Below are 20,583 nucleotides of genomic sequence, written 5' to 3'. Positions count from 1 at the left end.
CAAAATCCCCCGAAATCCCCCCAAGACCCCCCCCAAAATCCCGGGACCCCCCCCAAATCCCGGGACCCCCCGGCGCTGACCCGGACAGGACCCCCCAAATCCCCCCCAAATCACCCCAAAATCCCCCCAAGACCCCCCGAAATCCCCTCAAGACCCCCCCCCAAAATGCCAGGACCCCCCCCCCCAAATGCCAGGACCCCCCCCCAAATCCCGGGACCCCCCGGCGCTGACCCGGACAGGACCCCCCAAATCTCCCCCAAATTCCCCCCAAATCCCCCCTAAATCCCCCCTAAATCCCCCCAAATCCCCCCAAGACCCCCCCCAAAATCCCGGGACCCCTCCCCAAATCCCGGGACCCCCCGGCGCTGACCCGGACAGGACCCCCCAAATCCCCCTCAAATCCCCCCAAGACCCCCCTAAATCCCCCCTAAATCCCCCCAAATCCCCCCAAGACCCCCCCAAAATGCCAAGACCCCCCCCCCAAAATGCCAGGACCCCCCCCAAATCCCGGGACCCCCCGGCCCTGACCCGGACAGGACCCCCCAAATCCCCCCCAAATCTCCCCCAAATCCCCCCAAGACGCCCCTAAATCCCCCCAAGACCCCCCAAAATCCCCCTAAATCCCCCCAAAACCCCCCAAGACCCCCCGAAATCCCCCCAAGACCCCCCAAATCGGCCCAAAATCCCCCGAAATCCCCCCAAGACCCCCCCCCAAAATCCCGGGACCCCCCCCCAAATCCCGGGACCCCCCGGCGCTGACCCGGACAGGACCCCCAGCACGAGGTTGAGCATAAAAAAGGAGCCGATGATGATGAGGGGGATGAAGTAGAGCCAGTTCCAAGTGTTCCCTGAGGCGTCGTTGCTCTGGGGGGGACACGGGAAATTGGGGAGGGGGCCCGAAATTGGGGAGGGGGCCCAGGAATTTGGGGGGGGGTCCCAAAAATTGGGGGAGACCAAAAATTGAGGGGGGGGTCCAAAAATTGGGGAAGGGTCCCGAAATTGGGGAGGGGGGGGCAGGAATTGGGGGGGACCAGAAATTGAGGAGGGGGTCCCAAAATTAGCGGGAGGGGGGCTCAGAAATTGGGGAGGGGTCCCAAAATTGGGGAGGGGTCCCAGGAATTTGGGGGGGTCCCAAAAATTGGGAGAGACCAAAAATTGAGGGGGGGGTCCAAAAATTGGGGGGGGTCCCAGAAATTGGGGAGGGGTCCCATGAATTGGGGGAGGGGTTCCAAAATTTGGGGAGGGGGGTCCCACAAGCTGGGGGGGATTCCCTGACCGGAGGGGATTCCCCCTGAGCCGGGTGGGGGGCACCGGGGGGCACCGGGGGGCACCGGGGAAACACCGGGCAGCACCAGGGGGATACCGGGCGGTACGGGAAGGGCACCAGGCAGCACCGGGCGGCCACCGGGAGGCACCGGGGGGACACCGGGAGGCACCGGGCAGCACCGGACGGCACCAGGCAGCACCGGGCGGCACTGGGGGAACACCGGGCAGCACCGGGCAGCACCGGGAGGCACAAGGGCAGCACCGGGGGGACACCAGGAGGCACTAGGCAGCACCGGGCAGCACCGGGAGGCACCGGGCAGCACCGGGCAGCACCGGGAGGCACAAGGGCAGCACTGGGGGGATACCGGGCAGCACCGGGCGGCACCGGGAGGCACCGGGGGAACACCGGGCAGCACCAGGCAGCACCGGGCAGCACCGGGCAGCACCGGGGGAACACCGGGCAGCACCGGGAGGCACCGGGTGGTACCGGATGGGCAAAGGGCAGCATCGGGGGAACACCAGGGGGACACCAGGCAGCACCAGGAGGCACCGGGGGGACACCGGGCAGCACCGGGAGGCATCGGGAGGCACAAGGGCAGCACTGGGGGGACATCGGGCGGGCACCGACAGGCACCGGATGGGCACCAGACAGCACCGGGCAGCACCGGGAGGCACCAGGCAGTACCGGGCAGGCACCGGATGGGCACCGGGCAGCACCGGACGGGCACCGGGCAGCACCGGGCAGCACCAGGAGGCACCGGGCAGCACCGGGCGGGCACCGGGCAGCACCGGACGGGCACCGGGAAGCACCGGGCAGCACCGGGCAGCACCGGACGGGCACCGGGAAGCACCGGGGAGCACCGGGGGAACACCGGGCAGCACCGGACGGCACCGGGCAGCACCGGGCGGCACCGGGAGGCACAAGGGCAGCACCGGGCGGCACCGGGGGAACACCGGGCAGCACCGGATGGGCACCGGGCGGCACCGGGAGGCACAAGGGCAGCACCGGGCGGGCACCGGGCAGCACCAGGGGGACACCGGACGGGTACTGGGCAGCACCGGGAGGCACCGGGCAGCACCGGGGGGACAACAGGCAGCACCGGACGGGCACCAGGCAGCACCGGGCAGCACCGGGACGCATCGGGAGGCACAAGGGCAGCACTGGGGGCACACCGGGCAGCACAAGGGCAGCACCGGGCGGGCACCGGGCAGCACCGGGAGGCACCGGGGGCACACCGGGCAGCACCGGGCGGGCACCGGGCGGGCAGAAGGAGCCGAGCGGCGCTCACATAGTAGAGGAGGTCGGTCCAGCCTTCCATGGTGATGCACTGGAAGACGGTGAGCACGGCGAAGAGGATGTTGTCGAACTGCGTGATGCCGTAGTTGGGCCCCTCCCAGTACTTCTTGCACTTGGTGCCGTTGGGGCAGATCCGCGCCGGCTCGTCCGTCCCGCACGGGACCTCCACCTTGATCTCGTCTGGGGAGGGGGCGCCGGGGGGGGGGGGGGGGTCTCAACAACACCCCCCAGGTGTGCCCAGGACTCCCCCCGTGTCCTCAGGATCACCCAGGTGTGTCCAAGATCCCCCGCGGGTGTCCCGAAGCCTCTCCCATATCCCCAGGACCACCCCCATGTCCCCAGGATCCCCCCCGTGTCCCCAGGACCCCCCGGCGTCCCCAGACTCCCCCCCCAAGGTGTGCCCAGGACCCCCCCGGTGTCCCCAGACCCCCCCCAGGTGTCCCCAGGACCCCCCCAATATCCCCAGACCCCCCCGGTGTCCCCAGGACCCCCCCCAATATCTCCAGACCCCCCCAGGTGTCCCCAGGACCACCCCCCCAATATCCCCAGGACCCCCCAGATGTGTCCCCAGGACCCCCCTCTTGTCCTCCCCAAAGCCCCCCCGAGCCCCCCCAGACCCCCCCCCCCCCCCCCCAGAAATTACCGCGGCCAATTAATTAACGGCCAATTAACGGCCAATTAATTAACGGCCAATTAATTAACGGCCAATTAATTAACGGCCAATTAATTAACGGCCTCATCAAGGGCCGGCCGCAATCAGGACGCTCCAAATCCGGCGGGCCCGGGGGGTTTGGGGGGGATTTGGGGTAATTTTGGGGGAGGTTTAGGGGATTTAGGGGGTTTTTTTTGGGGTGGTTTTTGGGCTTTTTGGGGTGGTTTTGGGCCGGTTTTGGGGGGCTTTTTCTAGGGTGTTTTTTAGGCTGTTTTGGGGTGTTTTTGGGGTTGTTTTTGGGTTTTTTTTGGGTGTTTTTGGGGCTGTTTTTGGGGTGGTTTTGGGGTTTTTTTTTAGGGTGTTTTTTGGCTGTTTTGGCTGTTTTTGGGCTGTTTTTGGGCTGTTTTTTGGGCTGGTTTTGGGCTGGTTTTGGGCTGGTTTTGGGCTGGTTTTGGGCTGTTTTTTGGGCTGTTTTTGGGCTGTTTTTGGGCTGGTTTTGGGCTGTTTTTTGGGCTGTTTTTGGGCTGGTTTTGGGCTGTTTTTGGGCTTTTTTTGGGCTGTTTTTTGGGCTGGTTTTGGGCTGGTTTTGGGCTGTTTTTGGGCTGTTTTTGGGCTGGTTTTGGGCTGTTTTTTGGGCTGTTTTTGGGCTGGTTTTGGGCTGTTTTTGGGCTTTTTTTGGGCTGTTTTTTGGGCTGGTTTTGGGCTGTTTTTTGGGCTGGTTTTTGGGCTGGTTTTGGGCTTTTTTGGGGGTGTTTTTTGGGCTGTTTTTGGGCTGTTTTTTGGGGTTTTTTTGGGGTGGTTTTGGGCTGCTTTGGGCTGTTTTTTTGGGCTGTTTTTGGGGTGGTTTTTGGGCTGTTTTTGGCGACTTGGGGGCTGTTTTTCAGGGGCTGTTTTAGAGAGGTTTAGGTGATTTGGGGGCCGTTTTTGGGATGTTTTTCGGGGTATTTTTTGAGGTCATTTTTTGGGCCGTTTTAGGTGATTTAGGGGCTGGTTTTTGGGGTGATTTTGGGGGTATTTTTGGGCCATTTTAGGTGATTTGGGGCCTATTTTTTGTGCTGTTTTTTGGGGTATTTTGGGGGTGTTTTTTGGGGAGGTTTAGGTGATTTGGGGGCTGGTTTTTGGGATGTTTTTTGGGGTATTTTTGAGGTTATTTTTGGGCAGTTTTAGGTTATTTGGGGGCTGGTTTTTGGGGTGATTTTGGAGGTATTTTTTGGGCCATTTTAGGTGATTTGGGGGCTTTTTTTGGGCTGGTTTTGGGGGTATTTTTGGGGATATTTTTGGGATATTTTTGGGATATTTTTGGGCTGTTTTAGGTGATTTGGGGGCTGTTTTTTGGGCTGGTTTTGGGGTATTTTGGGGGTGTTTTTGGGGAGATTTAGGTGATTTGGGGGCTGTTTTTTGGGCTGTTTTTTGGGCTGGTTTTGGGGTATTTTTAGGGGTTTTTTTGGGCCGTTTTAGGTGATTTCGGGGCTGTTTTTTGGGCTGTTATTGGGGTATTTTTTGGGGTACTTTTGTGGCTGTTTTACATGATTTGGGGGCTGGTTTTGGGCTGTTTTTTGGGCTGTTTTTGGGGTATTTTTTTGGGGTATTTTTGGGCTGTTTTAGGTGCTTTGGGGGCTGTTTTTGAGCTGTTTTTTGGGGTATTTTTGGGGTATTTTTTTGGCAGTTTTAGGTGATTTTTGGGCTGTTTTTTTGGCTGTTTTTGGGGTATTTTTTTGGGGTATTTTTGGGCTGTTTTAGGTGATTTAGGGGCTGGCTTTTGGGGTATTTTTGGGGTATTTTTGAGCTGTTTTCAGGGGTATTTTTGGGGTTTTTTTGGGGGCTGTTTTAGGTCCTTTTGGAGCCAGTTTTTGGGGTGTGGCCCCACCTGTGACCAGGTCGAAGCAGGTGGTGTGGAATTTGCCCATGTAGAACTCCAGGCCGATGATGGCGAAGATGAGGATCGCGAAGAAGAGCAGGAGCCCGATCTGCAGCAGCGGGATCATCGCCTTCATGATGGACTTGAGCACCACCTGCAGACCTGAGAGGGGGTTCGGGGGCGGTTTGGGGGGCTTCGAGGGGATTTTGGGGGGTTTGAGGGGTTTTAGGGGGATTTTGGGGGGCTTCGAGGGGATTTGGGGGGGTTTGAGGGGTTTTAGGGGGATTTTGGGGGGTTTGAGGGGGCTTTGAAGGGATTTGGGGGGTTTTGGGGGGCTTCAAGGGGGTTTAGGGGGGTTTGAGGGGGGTTTGGGGGGATTTGGGGGGGGTTCGAGGGGGATTTTGGGGGAGTTTTGGGGGGATTTGGGGTGGTTTTGGGGGGTTTGGATCATCGCCTTCATGATGGGCTTGAGCACCACCTGCAGACCTGAGAGGGGGTTCGGGGGCGTTTTGGGGGGGTTTGAGGGGATTTGGGGGGGGTTTGGGGGGATTTGAGGGGGCTTTGAGGTGGTTTTGAGGGGGTTTGGGGTGGTTTTGGGGGGTTTGGATCATCGCCTTCATGATGGACTTGAGCACCACCTGCAGACCTGAGAGGGGATTTGGGGGCGGTTTGGGGGGGTTTGAGGGGGTTTGGGGGCGTTTTGGGGGGCTTCGAGGGGATTTGAGGGGGGTTTGGGGGGCTTCGAGGGGATTTGGGGGGGTTTTGAGGGGATTTGGGGGGGTTTTGGGGGGGTTTGGATCATCGCCTTCATGATGGACTTGAGCACCACCTGCAGACCTGAGAGGGGGTTTGGGGGCGGTTTGGGGGGCTTCGAGGGGGTTTGAGGGGGGTTTGGGGGGGCTTTGAGGGGATTTGAGGGGGGTTGAGGGGATTTAGGGGGGGTTTTGGGGGATTTTGGGGTGTTGGGGGGTTTTGGGGGGGCTTTGAGGGGGTTTGAGGGGTTTTGGGGGGATTTTGGGGGGGCTTTGAGGGGGTTTGAGGGGGTTTGGGGGCGTTTTGGGGGGCTTCGAGGGGATTTGAGGGGGGTTTGGGGGGCTTCGAGGGGATTTGGGGGGGTTTTGAGGGGATTTGGGGTGGTTTTGGGGGGTTTGGATCATCGCCTTCATGATGGACTTGAGCACCACCTGCAGACCTGAGAGGGGGTTTCGGGGTGGTTTGGGGGGATTTGAGGGGGCTTCAAGGAGATTTGGGGGGGTTTTGGGGGGCTTCGAGGAGATTTGGGGGAGTTTTGGGGGGCTTCGAGGGGGTTTGGGGGTGTTTGGGGATATTTGAGGGGGGTTAGGCAGGTTTGGGGTGGTTTTTGGGGGCTTGCAGGGGATTTGGGGTGGTTTTTGGGGGGTTTTGAGGGGATTTGGGGGGGTTTGGGGGGGATTTGGGGTGGTTTGGGGGATTGGAGTGGATTTGGGGATGTTTGAGGGGATATTTGAGGGGGGTTAGGAGGGTTTGGGGTGATTTAGGGGGCTTGGAGAGGATTTGGGGATGTTTGAGGGGGGTTTCCAGGGATTTGGGGTGGTTTTTGGGGCGTTTGAGGGGATTTGGGGTGGTTTGGGGATATTTGAGGGGGGTTGGAGGGGATTTGGGGGGTTGCAGGGGGTTGGGGGTGGTTTGGGGATATTTGAGGGGGGGGGGTTAGGCAGGTTTGGGGTGGTTTTGGGGGGATTTGGGGGGGTTTTTGGGGGGTTTCGAGGGGATTTGGGGGGGTTTGGGGGATTGGAGTGGATTTGGGGATGTTTGAGGGGGGTTTGAGGGGATTTGGGGGGGGTTTTGGGGGGCTTCGAGGGGGTTTGGGGGCGTTTGGGGATATTTGAGGGGGGGTTAGGCAAGTTTGGGGTGGTTTAGGGGGCTTGGAGGGGATTTGGGGTGGTTTTGGGGGGGATTTGAGGGGATTTGGGGTGGTTTGGGGATGTTTGAGGGGGGTTTGAGGGGATTTGGGGGGTTCCAGGGGGTTGGGGGTGGTTTGGGGATATTTGAGGGGGGGGTTAGGCAGGTTTGGGGTGGTTTTGGGGGGATTTGGGGGGGTTTTTGGGGGGTTTTGAGGGGATTTGGGGTGGTTTGGGGGATTGGAGTGGATTTGGGGATGTTTGAGGGGGGCTTAGGGGGGTTTGGGGTGGTTTAGGGGGCTTGGAGTGGATTTGGGGATGTTTGAGGGGGGTTTGAGGGGATTTGGGGGGGGTTTTGGGGGGCTTCGAGGGGGTTTGGGGGCATTTGGGGATATTTGAGGGGGGGTTAGGCAGGTTTGGGGTGGTTTTTGGGGGGTTTTGATGGGATTTGGGGGGGGTTGGGGGGATTTGGGGTGGGTTTTGGGGGGTTTTGTGGGGATTTGGGGATGTTTGAGGGGGGTTGAGGGGATTTGGGGATATTTGAGGGGGGTTTGGGGGGATTTGGGGTGGGTTTTGAGGGGATTTGGGGTGGTTTGGGGATATTTGAGGGGGGCTTAGAGGGATTTGGGGTGGTTTAGGGGGCTTGGAGGGGATTTGGGGGATTTGTGGTCCCCTGATCACCCACGAGCCCCCCCCCGGGACCCCCCCCAGGACCCCCCAAACGCCCCCAGACTCACTTGGGATCCCCGAGACCAGCTTGAGGGGCCGCAGCACGCGCACGGCCCGCAGCGTCCGCAGGTCGAACTGGGAGCCCACCGAGGCCAGGATGCTGCGGGGACAGCGCTCGGTGGCCACCGGGACCCCCGGACGGGCCACCGGGGCTACCGGAGGGGCTACGGACACCGAGACATCCCAGGGACCACCAAATGAGGCATTGTGGCTACTGAGAGGGGCTACAGACACCGAGACATCCCAGGGACCACCAGATGGGCCACCAGGGCCACCAAGAGGAGTCATGGCCACCAAAGCATCCCAGGGACCACCAGATGGGCCACCAGGGCTACCAGAGGGGCTACGGACACCAAAGCATCCCAGGGACCACCAGATGGGCCACTGGGGCTACCAGAGGGGTCACAGACAGTGAGACATCCCAGGGACCACCAAACGGGGCATTGTGGCTACTGAGAGGGGCTACAGACACCGAGACATCCCAGGGACCACCAGATGGGCCACCAGGGCCACCAAGAGGAGTCATGGCCACCAAAGCATCCCAGGGACCACCAGATGGGCCACTGTGGCTACTGAGAGGGGCTACGGACACTGAGACATCCCAGGGACCACCAGATGGGCCATTGTGGCTACCAGAGGGGCTACAGACACTGAGACATCCTAGAGTGGCCAGGGACCACCAAACAGGCCACCAGGGCCACCAAGAGGGGCTACAGACACTGAGACATCCCAGGGACCACCAAATGGGCCACCAGGGCTACCGGAGGGGCTACGGACACTGAGACATCCCAGGGACCACCAAATGGGCCACCAGGGCTACTGAGAGGGGCTATAGACACCGAGACATCCCAGGGACCCCCAAATGGGCCACTGGGGCTACTGAGAGCCACCATGGCCACCATGGCCATCGTGAGCCCGTGGCCACCCCGTCACAGCTGGCACAAGCCCCTCCATGTCCCTGTCACGGGGCCACCAGCCCCTGGCCACCACGAGCCCCAAATCTCTGTCACATGGCCACCAGCCCCTGGCCACCAGCCCCTGGCCACCACAAGCCCCCAAATCTGTCACATGGCCACCAGCCTGTGGCCACCACGAGCCCGTGGCCACCAAGCCCCCCAATGTCCCTGTCACATGGCCACCATTCCCTGGCCACCACGAGCCCCCCCATGTCCCTGTCATATGGCCACCAGCCCTGTGGCCACCACGAGCCCCAAATGTGTCACTCGGCCACCAGCCCGTGGCCACCACGAGCCCCCAGATCTTTGTCACACGGCCACCAGACTGTGGCCATCAGGATCCCCCCATGTCCCTGTCACACGGCCACCAGCCCCATGGCCACCACCAGCCCGTGGCCACCAAGCCCCCCCATGTCTCTGTCACATGGCCACCAGCCTGTGGCCACCACGAGCCTGTGGCCACCACAAATCCCCCAAAATCTTTGTCACACGGCCACCAGCCCCATGGCCACCAGGAGCCCGTGGCCACCAGCCCCCCCACCGTGTCTCTGTCACACGGCCACCAGCCCCGTGGCCACCATTAGCCCCCCAAAATCTTTGTCACACGGCCACCAACCTGTGGCCACCACAAACCCCCAAATCTGTCACACGGCCACCAGCCTGTGGCCACCACGAGCCCGTGGCCACCAAGCCCCCCCATGTCCCTGTCACACGGCCACCAACCTGTGGCCACCACGAGCCTGTGGCCACCACAAATCCCCCAAAATCTTTGTCATTCGGCCACCAGCCCCTGGCCACCACAAGCCCCCCCGTGTCCCTGTCACACGGCCACCAGCCCGTGGCCACCACGAGCCCCAAATCTGTCACTTGGCCACCAGCCCCTGGCCACCACAAACCCCCAAATCTTTGTCACAGGGCCACCATTCCCTGGCCACCACGAGCCGGCCCCAAATCTGTCACATGGCCACCAGCCTGTGGCCACCACGAGCCCGTGGCCACCACAAGCCCCCCCGTGTCCCTGTCACACAGCCACCAGCCCCCTGGCCACCACGAGCCCGTGGCCACCAAGCCCCCCCATGTCCCTGTCACATGGCCACCAGCCTGTGGCCACCACGAGCCTGTGGCCACCACGAGCCCCAAATCTTTGTCACACGGCCACCAGCCCGTGGCCACCACAAGCCCCCAAATCTGTCACATGGCCACCAGCCTGTGGCCACCACGAGCCCGTGGCCACCAGCCCCCCCCCGTGTCCCTGTCACACGGCCACCAGCCCGTGGCCACCACGAGCCACAAATCTTTGTCATACGGCCACCAGCCCCCTCCCCATGTCCCTGTCACACGGCCACCAGCCCCCCCGTGTCCCTGTCACACGGCCACCAGCCCCGTGGCCACCGGTAGCCGCCCCCGCAGGGCCGCGTGCCGCCGGTGCCGCCGGTGCGGCGGGCAGCCCCTCCCCCCCCTCCCCTCCCCTCCCCCCCCGGGCTATTTTTAGCCTTTCCGGTGGCAGCCCCGGGGCTCGGGGGGCTCGGGGGGCTCGGGGGGCTCGGGGGGCTGCGGGAGCCAAAAAACACCGGGGAGGGGGTCGCCGGTGGGACCCCGGGGGGAGGGGGGGGGGGGTCGGGTGGAGCCCCGGTGATGAGGAGGGTCGCGCGTTGCCATGGCAACCGGGGGGTGCTGAGAGGGCAACAGCCCCCCCACCCATATCGAGGTCAGGGCTGGACACCCCAGGGACCCCCAAAAACCCCCCAGGGACCCCCAAACCCCCCCAGGGACCCCCAAAAACTCCTCAGGGACCCCAAAAACTCCTCAGGGACCCCAAAACCCCTCAGGGACCCCCAAACTCCTCCAGGGACCCCAAAACTCCTCAAGGACACCCAAACCCCCCCAGGGACCCCAAAAACTCCTCAGGGACCCCCAAACTCCTCAGGGACCCCAAAACACCCCAGGGACCCCCAAAACCCCTCAGGGACCCCCAAAAACTCCTCCCAGGTGTGCCCAGGTGTGCCCAGCTGAGTTCCCAGGTGCGCCCAGGTGCGCCCAGGTGTGCCCAGCTGAGTTCCCAGTTGTACCCAGCTGTGCCCAGGTGCGTGTAGGTGCGCCCAGGTGCGCCCAGGTGCGTGTAGGTGTGCCCAGCTGTGCCCATCTGTGCCCAGGTGCGCCCAGGTGCGCCCAGGTGCGCCGCTCACCCCGTCAGCACCACCACGAAGTCCATGACGTTCCAGCCGTTGCGCAGGTAGGAGCCTTTGTGGAAGGCGAAGCCCAGCGCGATGATCTTGATCCCCGCCTCGAAGCAGAAGATGCCGATGAAATACGGCTCCGTGTCGTCCTGCCGGGGGGGGCGTGGGGAGGGGGCCACAAGGGTCAGGAGACCCCCCCTCTGTCCCTGTCCCCTCCCCCGCGCTGTCCCCGACCCTCCCCAGGTGGCCGCGGGCGGAGGTGGGCTGGCCCAGATTCCCAGTCCAGAGGAAACTGGGACGCGGCTGGGAACTGGGAATGGTGGCCCGGCCCCTCCCCCACCCTGCTGGGGAGGGGGGGAGGGGGTGGGGGAGGGGTACGGTAGGGACCCCGCCAGGTGGGCTGGGGACACTCGAGGGGATCCCCCCAGGACCCCCAAAGGGGGCAGGGGGGGCAGGGACCCTCCCCACGACCCCCAGGACCCCCAGGGACCCTCCCCAGGACCCCCAGGACCCCCAGGACCCCCTGGGACCCTCCCCAGGACCCCCAAGGGGGGGCAGGGACCCTCCCCAGGACCCCCAAAGGCGGGTAGGGACCCACCCCACGACCCCCAGGACCCCCAGGGACCCTCCCCAGGACCCCCAGGACCCCCAGGGACCCTCCCCAGGATCCCCAGGACCCCCAGGGTTGATAGAGACCCTCCCCAGGAACCCCAAAGGGGGGTAGGGACCCTCCCCAGGACCCCCAAGGGGGGCAGAGACCCTCCCCAGGAACCTCAGGACCCCCAGGGACCCTCCCCACGACCCCCAGAACCCTCAGAGACCCTCCCCAGGCCCCCCCAGGACCCCCAGGGTTGACAGAGACCCTCCCCAGGACCCCCGGGGGGTGGCAGGGACCCTCCCCAGCACCCCCAGGGACCCTCCCCAGGCCCCCCCGAGACCCTCACCAGCCGCTCCGACATGGGGGTCTTGTCCTCGTCGGGCAGGTGCTGCTCCAGGGCCAGGACGATGCAGTTGGCGATGATGGTGGCTAAAATCATGTATTCAAAAGGAGTGGGGGGCGAGTCAAGGCAAAAAACGGGGCTGGGAGACCCCCAAACCGCCCTGGGGTCTGGGGGAAACTGAGGCACAGAGTGGGGCTGGGGGAGCCCCAAACCGCCCTGGGGTCTGGGGGAAACTGAGGCACAAAGTGGGGCTGGGGGAGCCCCAAACCGGGCTGGGGTCTGGGGAAACTGAGGCACAGAGTGGGGGTGGGGGAGCCCCAAACCGCGCGGGGGTCTGGGGGAAACTGAGGCACAGAGTGGGGGTGGGGGACCCGCAAACCGGGCTGGGGTCTGGGGGAAACTGAGGCACGGAGTGGGGGTGGGGGAGCCCCAAACCGGGCTGGGGTCGGGGGGAAACTGAGGCACAGAGTGGGGCTGGGGGAGCCCCAAACCGCGCGGGGGTCTGGGGAAACTGAGGCACAGAGTGGGGCTGGGGGAGCCCCAAACCGCGCGGGGGTCTGGGGGAAACTGAGGCACAGAGTGGGGGTGGGGGAGCCGCAAACCGGGCTGGGGTCGGGGGGAAACTGAGGCACAGAGTGGGGCTGGGGGACCCCCAAACCGGGCTGGGGTCGGGGGGAAACTGAGGCACAGAGTGGGGGTGGGGGAGCCCCAAACCGGGCTGGGGTCTGGGGGAAACTGAGGCACAGAATGGGGCTGGGGGCGCCCCAAACCGGGCTGGGGTCTGGGGGAAACTGAGGCACAGAGTGGGGGTGGGGGAGCCCCAAACCGGGCGGGGGTCTGGGGAAACTGAGGCACAGAGTGGGGCTGGGGGCGCCCCAAACCGGGCTGGGGTCGGGGGAAACTGAGGCACAGAGTGGGGCTGGGGGACCCCCAAACCGGGCTGGGGTCGGGGGGAAACTGAGGCACAGAGTGGGGCTGGGGGAGCCCATAACCGGGCTGGGGTCTGGGGGAAACTGAGGCACAGAATGGGGCTGGGGGCGCCCCAAACCGGGCTGGGGTCTGGGGGAAACTGAGGCACAGAGTGGGGGTGGGGGAGCCCCAAACCGGGCGGGGGTCTGGGGGAAACTGAGGCACAAATTGGGGCTGGGGGAGCCCCAAACCGCGCGGGGGTCTGGGGGAAACTGAGGCACAGAGTGGGGCTGGGGGAGCCCCAAACCGGGCTGGGGTCTGGGGAAACTGAGGCACGGAGTGGGGCTGGGGGAGCCCCAAACCGCGCGGGGGTCTGGGGGAAACTGAGGCACAGAGTGGGGCTGGGGGCGCCCCAAACCGGGCTGGGGAAACTGAGGCACAAAGTGGGGCTGGGGGAGCCCCAAACCGGGCTGGGGTCGGGGGGAACTGCGGCACAGAGTGGGGCTGGGGGAGCCCCAAACCGGGCTGGGGTCGGGGGGAAACTGAGGCACAAATTGGGGCTGGGGGTGACCCAAACCGGGCTGGGGTCTGGGGGAAACTGAGGCACAGAGTGGGGCTGGGGGAGCCCCAAACCGCCCTGGGGTCTGGGGGAAACTGAGGCACGGAGTGGGGGTGGGGGCGCCCCAAACCGGGCTGGGGTCTGGGGGAAACTGAGGCACAAAGTGGGGGTGGGGGCGCCCCAAACCGGGCTGGGGTCTGGGGGAAACTGAGGCACAAATTGGGGCTGGGGGAGCCCCAAACCGCGCGGGGGTCTGGGGGAAACTGAGGCACAGAGTGGGGCTGGGGGAGCCCCAAACCGGGCTGGGGTCTGGGGAAACTGAGGCACAAAGTGGGGGTGGGGGAGCCCCAAACCGGGCTGGGGTCGGGGGGAAACTGAGGCAGGAGCGGGTCCCGAGCGGGGGCGGGGCCGAGGCGCTCTCGGTGCCCCCGGGTCGGCGGCCGCGTGTTAATGAATGAATTAATTAATTCCCTCATCAAAGCGGCGGCTCCGCGGCGCGATCAAAGCGCTCCGGGCACAGCGGGAGCCGCCGCCGCCGCCGCCGCCACGGCCCCGCTGGGCACCGGGTGTGGGCACCCCCGGCGGTGCCAGGGACGCGTCCCCCTGTCCCGCGTCCCCCCTGTCCGTCCGCACGTCCCGCCCCGCCGGTGGCACCGAGCCGGGGCAGCGGGCACCCAGCCTGGCACGGCCCGGGCGTCCCCCAGGGATCTCCGGCCTCCACATGGCCCCGGCCAGCTGGGCAGGCGGGCACCGGGCACTGCGGCCTGGCACGGGCACCGGGCAGCGGGCACGGCCCTGGCACGGGGAGCCGCTGCTGCTGCTGCTGCCCTGGCACGGCACGGGCACCCGGCACGGCTTGGCCCTGGCACTATGCGGCTCCCGGGGCCGGGATCCGGGCCAGTGCGGATCCCTGGCATGGCACGGGCACCCAGCATGGTTCCCTGGCATGGCACGGGCACCCAGCACGGTTCCCTGGCATGGCATGGGCACCCGGTACCGGGATCCAGCCCAGCACGGTTCCCTGGCACGGCACTGGCACCCGGTACCGGGATCTGGGCTGGCATCACTCCCTGGCACGGCACGGGTACCCAGCATGGTTCCCTGGCATGGCATGGGCACCCGGTACCGCGATCCAGCCCAGTGTGGATCCCTGGCATGGCACGGGCACCCGGTACCGGGGATCTGGCCTGGCATCACTCCCTGGCACAGCACAGGCACCCAGCACGGTTCTCTGGCATGGCACGGGCACCCAGCACGGCTCCCGGTCGGTACCGGGATCTGGCCCGGTGCAGCTCCCTGGCACAGCCTGGGTACCCGGCACGGTTCCCTGGCACAGGACGGCTCCCGGTACCGGGATCTGGCCCAGCACGGCTCCAGGACCGTTCCCGGTACCGGGATCCGGCCTTGTGCCATCCCTGGCACAGTCGGGATCTGCTGCCGGTACCCCCCACCATGGCACCGGTACCGGTACCGGGATCCGGCCCAGCTCAGCTCCAGGACCGTTCCCAGTACCGGGATCTGGCTCAACCCAGCTCCAGGACCATTCCCGGTACCGGGATCTGGCCCAGCTCGGCTCCAGCAGCGTTCCCGGTACCGGGATCCGGCCTGGCACACCTCCCTGGCACAGCCCCGGTACCCAGCACCGCTCCCGGTACCGGTATCCAGCCCAGCTCCTGGCACATCCCGACCATCCGGTACCGGATTCCGGCCCAGCACGGCTCCTGGCACGGCCCAGCCATCCGGGATGGCTCCCGGTACCGGGATCCGGCCCAGCTCCGGGCCCGGCCCGGCCCGGTTACCGGGGGCAGCGGCGATGCAGCACGGCTCGGCACGGCTCGGCACGGCACAACCTCCCACCCGCGGGGTGCTCAGCACCCCCAAACCAAACCCGGGGGGTTCCCCCCCCTCCTCTCCGTGCCCCCCACCCCGAGACCCCCCCCCCGGGACGGATTTTTGGGGCGCCGCGGGACCGACCGACCCCCGGCTGCCGCCGCCGCCCCCGGTACCGGCACCGGCGTGGGAGGCTCCGCGTGCCGCAGGATGGGACCCGCACCGGGGGGGGGGGGGGCAATGCACCACCACCCCCCCCCCGCGACCCCCGGGACCCCCCGGGACACCCCGAGACCCCCAGAGCCCCCCCGCGACCCCCCCCCCCCAGCCTCGGTACCGGTACCGGGGGGAGGGAACCGGAGCTGCCGTCACCGCCCCGGCCCCGCTGCGGCAGCGGCCGCGACCCCCGGCCCGCACCCCCGGGACCCCCCCGGTGTCTGGGGGGGGCCCCCAAAACCGCGTGGTGGAGGGGGAGACCCCCAAAACCGCACCGGGACCCCCAGAACCGCACCGGGACCCCCAGAACCGCATCGGGACCCCCAGAATCGCACCAGGACCACCAGAAACGAGTGGGGACACCCAGAACCGAGTGGAGACCCCCAGAACCGCACCGGGACCCCCAGAAACGAGTGGGGACCCCCAGAACCGAGTGGGGACCCCCAGAACCGCACCGGGACCCCCCAAACGGAGTGGGGACCCCCAGAACCGAGTGGGGACCCCCAGAACCGCACCGGGACCCCCAAAACCGAGTGGGGACCCCCAAAACCGAGTGGGGACCCCCAGAACCGAGTGGGGACCCCCAGAACCGCACCGGGACCCCCAAAAACGAGTGGGGACCCCACAAACCGCACCGGGACCCCCAGAACCGCGCGGGGACCCCCAGAACCGAGTGGGGACCCCCAGAACCGAGTGGGGACCCTCAGAACCGCACCGGGACCCCACAAACCGAGTGAGGACCCCCAGAACGGAGTGGGGACCCCCAGAACCGAGTGGGGACCTCCAGAACCGCACCGGGACCCCCAGAACCGAGTGGGGACCCCCAGAACCAAGTGGGGACCCCCAGAACCGAGTGGGGACCCCCAGAACCGCACGGGGACCCCCAGAACCGAGTGGGGACCCCCAGAACCGCACCGGGACCCCCAGAACCGCACCGGGACCCCCAAAACCGAGTGGGGACCCCACAAACCGCACGGGGACCCCGCAAACTGAGTGGGGACCCCCCAAACCGAGTGGGGACCCCCAGAACCGCACCGGGACCCCCGCAAACCGAGTGGGGACCCCCAGAACCGAGTGGGGACCCCCCAGAACCGCACGGGGACCCCCAGAACCGAGTGGGGACCCCCAGAACCGAGCGGGGACCCCCCCCAAGACCCGGAGCTGTTTGTGGGGTGCCTGGGGCCGTTTTGGGTTGCTGGGGGGTCTTTTTGGGGTGAGGGGGGCGTTTTTGGGGTGCAGAGTGTTTTAGGGGGCAGAAAAAGGGGGAAGGGGCTCGGAGGAACCCCAAGAGCAGCAGAGGGAGCCCCCCCAAAATCCCCCAAAATTGCCCCAAAAAGGGAGCGGGGGACCCTAAAAAGGGGAGGGAAATGGGGTCCCCCATGCAGGGCAGGGAATGGGGACCCCAAAATGGGGCTGGGGACCCCAAAAATGGGGCTGGGGACCCCAATAGGGGCTGAGGAGCTCATGCAGGACGGGGTGACCCCAAAACGGGGCTGGGGACCCCAAAAATGGGGCTGGGGACCCCAAAATGGGGGCTGGGGACCCCAATGTGGGACTGGGGAGCTCATGCAGGACGGGGTGACCCCAAAACGGGGCTGGGGACCCCAAAATGGGGCTGGGGACCCCAATGTGGGACTGGGGACCCCAATTTGGGGCTGGGGAGCTCATGCAGGACGGGGTGACCCCAAAACGGGGCTGGGGACCCCAAAATGGGGTTGGGGACCCCAATGTGGGACTGGGGAGCTCATGCAGGGCAGGGTGACCCCAAAACGGGGCTGGGGACCCCAAAATGGGGTGGGGGGCCCCGGTGCAGGACACGGTGACCCAGCCCGGGGGTGGTGACCCCAATTGGGGCGCGGGGAGGTGACGCACGAGAGGAACGGGGACCCCCGGGGGGGTCAGGGCTGGGGGGGACCCCAAAACGGGTCAGGGGGACCCCAAAACAGGTCAGGGGATGGAGCCGCGGGATTGGGAGCCCCAAAATGGGGCTGGGGGACCCCAAATGGGGCTGGGGGTCCCAAAATGGGGCCAAGGAGCTCATGCAGGACAGGGTGACCCCAAAAGGGGCTGGGGACCCCAACGCAGGACAGGGTGACCCCAAAACGGGTCTGGGGACCCCAAAATGGGGCCAAGGAGCTCATGCAGGACAGGGTGACCCCAAAACGGGTCTGGGGGTCCCAAACGGGTCTGGGGACCCCAACGCAGGACAGGGTGACCCAAAAACGGGTCTGGGGACCCCAAATGGGTCTGGGGACCTCAGCGCATAACAGGGTGACCCCAAAACGGGGCGGGAGAACCCAAATGGGTCTGGGGACCCCAACGCAGGACACGGTGACCCCAAATGGGTCTGGGGACCCCAGTGCAGGACAGGGTGACCCCAAAACGGGGCGGGAGACCCCAAAACGGGTCTGGGGACCCCAAACGGGTCTGGGGACCCCAGCGCAGGACAGGGTGACCCAAAAACGGGTCTGGGGGTCCCAAACGGGTCTGGGGGTCCCAAAACGGGTCTGGGGACCCCAACGCAGGACAGGGTGACCCAAAAACGGGTCTGGGGGTCCCAAACGGGTCTGAGGACCCCAACGCAGGACACGGTGACCCCAACGCAGGACAGGGTGACCCCAAAACGGTCTGGGGGTCCCAAACGGGTCTGGGGGACCCCAGCGCAGGACACGGTGACCCCAAATGGGTCTGGGGACCCCAACGCAGGACACGGTGACCCCAACCCCCCCCCCCCTCCGCTGGGGGCCGAGCACGGTCTCCTCTCCCCAGCCCCACATTCCCATCCCGGGGGGCGGCGGCGGGCGGGGGGTGGGTGAGGAGCTGAGGGGCGGGGGGGGGAGATCCCCTCACCCAACAAGGAGGAGAACTCGGGGTGTCCCTTGCAGGGGGGTGTGAGGAGGGGGTCCCCCCAAAGAAAGGATATGGCCATTCGGTGATCTTTTTGGCGTATTTCCTCACCACGTTGTCCTCGCTGAAGAGGAAGAGCGAGCGGTTGACGGTGAGGCAGTTCTGGCGCACCGGGATGGGGTTGTACAGGGCCATGGTGCGGGCGCGCTGGGCCATGGATTGCTTGTAGAGCCGCTGAGCCCCGGGGGGGCCACCCTGACGAGGACCCCCCCCGGCACCGCGACCCCCTCCCCCGGTCGTCGCCGTGGTGCCGGTGCCGCTCCCGCCGCCGCCGCCGCCGGGCCCGTAGCGGCCCGAAGAAGAGAGTTCGTCTCCGAACCGAGCCATGCTGCCGGTACCGGGGGTTGGTATGGGGGGGTTCGGTACCGGTATGGGGGGGTTCGGTATGGGGGGGTCCGGTACCGGTACGGGGGGGTTCGGTACCGGTACGGGGGGGTCCGGTACCGGTACGGGGTTCGGTATGGGAGGGTCCGGTACCGGTACGGGGGGGTCACGCTGCTGTTTCTGCTGCTGCTGCTGCTGCTGCTGGTGGGGGCGGCACCGTCCAGGAGCTCATCACATCCCATGGGACCCCCCCCCAAAATAAAATAAATAAATAAAATAAAATTAAAAAATGAAATCGGTGCGAGAGGGGGGGGGGGGGTTTGAGGGGGGGTCCGTGCCGAGCGCTCAGGGAGAGGCGGAAGGCACCGGGAGCCCCCCGAGCATCCTCCGGTGCGGCGGTGGCGGCTGCGCCCCCCCCCGCGCGAACCGGTGCGGCGGGGGGGGGAGGGGGTGGGGGGGACACCCCCGGTGTAAAAAAAAAAAAAAAAAAAAAGAGGGGGGGTCTCTGTCCGCTGCGGTGCCCCCAAGTGTGAGGGGGGGTCTCTTCTCTTGTGCGGTGCCCCCCCCGCAATCCGGTAACGGAGGGGGGGCTCCCTGCCGCCCCCTCCCCCCCCCCGGTGGAACGGGGGTCTCCGACGCTGCGGCTCCCGGTGCGGGGGGGGTCCCGGTGCCCCGGAGGGGGGGTCCTGGCGCTGCAGCTCGCGGGGTCCCGGGTCCGGGGGGGGGTCCCGGTGATGGGGAGGGCCGAGCCCCCCCCGCTGCGGCGCTCCGGTGTTTGGGGGTGGGGGGGGTCCGTTGGCTGCGGTGCCCCCGGAGCGGCGGGCGGGGGTCCCGGCGCTGCGGTTGCCGTTGCCCCCCCCCCGGGAGGGGTTTGCGGTAATTTGGGGCGGGGGGGGGGGGTGAGGAAGGAGAGGAAGAGGAGCGGGGGGGAAAAAAAAAAAATTAAAAAAAAAAAATCTGGGGGGGGGTCTCTCAGCTCATCCCGGCGCCCCCGGCCCGGAGCATCCGTGAGATTGGGGGGAGGGGGGAAAAAGGTAAAAAATCCCCCCCCCAAAAAATCCCAAAAATCCAAAGGAGAGGGGGGAAAAAAAAAATTCAAAAATAAATTAAAATAAAATAAAAAATAAAAAAAAGCGGCGGCGGCGGCGGGGAGGGGGTGGGGTGGGGGGTGGTGGTGACCCCCCCCCCCTGGGGGCGGCGGGGCCGGGCGGGGGTCGCCGTCAGCCCCCCGGCAGCAGCGGGGTGGGGGGGCCCATCGGGCCGGGCTGCGGCAGAGCTCGCGCTGCTGCTGCTGCTGCTGCTCTCCTCCTCCTCCTCCTCCTCTTCCTCCTCCCCCTCTCCTTCCCACAGCCCCCCCCCCCCCCAAAAAAAAAAAAAAAAAAAAAAATCGGGACCTTCCTCTTCCTCCCCAAAAAAACGGGATCTTCCTCCTCCTCTTCCTCCCCCCAAAAAAACGGGGATCTTCCTCCTCCTCTTCCTCCCCCCAAAAAAACGGGACCTCCCTCTTCCTCCCCAAAAAAACGGGGATCTTCCTCCTCCTCTTCCTCCCCAAAATCGGGACCTTCCTCCTCCTCCTCTTCCTCCCCAAAAAAACGGGATCTTCCTCCTCCTCTTCCTCCCCCAAAAAAAAGGGACCTTCCTCTTCCTCCTCTTCCTCCCCCCAAAAAAACGGGACCTTCCTCTTCCTCCTCAAAAAAAACCGGGATCTTCCTCCTCGTCTTCCTCCCCCAAAAAAAGGGACCTTCCTCTTCCTCCTCTTCCTCCCCCCAAAAAAATCGGGACCTTCCTCTTCCTCCCCAAAAAAATCAGGACCTTCCTCCTCCTCCTCTTCCTCCCCCAAAAAACAGGATCTTCCTCTTCTTCCTCCCCCAAAAAAACCTGGACCTTCCTCTTCCTCCCCAAAAAAAACGGGATCTTCCTCCTCCTCCTCTTCCTCCCCAAAAAAAACCCGGGACCTTCCTCTTCCTCCTCCCCAAAATCGGGACCTTCCTCCTCCTCCTCTTCCTCCCCCCAAAAAAACGGGGATCTTCCTCCTCCTCTTCCTCCCCCCCAAAAAAACCCGGGACCTTCCTCTTCCTCCTC

General features: G+C 65.3%; 1 protein-coding gene across 1 annotated transcript in view; it reads right to left on the bottom strand.

The window, feature by feature from the left end:
* LOC132322857 (voltage-dependent P/Q-type calcium channel subunit alpha-1A-like) overlaps window positions 1-18,567 on the bottom strand; it is a gene marked incomplete at its 3' end in the record, with an annotated part of 61,926 nt that extends 43,359 nt beyond the window's left edge. The window contains 7 exon segments of the mRNA XM_059837578.1: window positions 747-864; window positions 2,556-2,743; window positions 5,083-5,235; window positions 7,691-7,782; window positions 10,825-10,964; window positions 11,760-11,866; window positions 18,195-18,567. Coding sequence (XP_059693561.1) covers window positions 747-864; window positions 2,556-2,743; window positions 5,083-5,235; window positions 7,691-7,782; window positions 10,825-10,964; window positions 11,760-11,866; window positions 18,195-18,504 — 1,108 coding nt within the window.
* Between the last annotated feature and the right edge of the window lie 2,016 nt (window positions 18,568-20,583).

This window comes from Haemorhous mexicanus, unplaced genomic scaffold (genome assembly GCF_027477595.1).
Source record: "Haemorhous mexicanus isolate bHaeMex1 unplaced genomic scaffold, bHaeMex1.pri scaffold_164_ctg1, whole genome shotgun sequence".
Classification (NCBI taxonomy): domain Eukaryota; kingdom Metazoa; phylum Chordata; class Aves; order Passeriformes; family Fringillidae; genus Haemorhous; species Haemorhous mexicanus.
The sequence above is the reverse complement of the archived record's forward strand: the minus strand, read 5'-3'. Positions and strand labels throughout refer to the sequence as shown.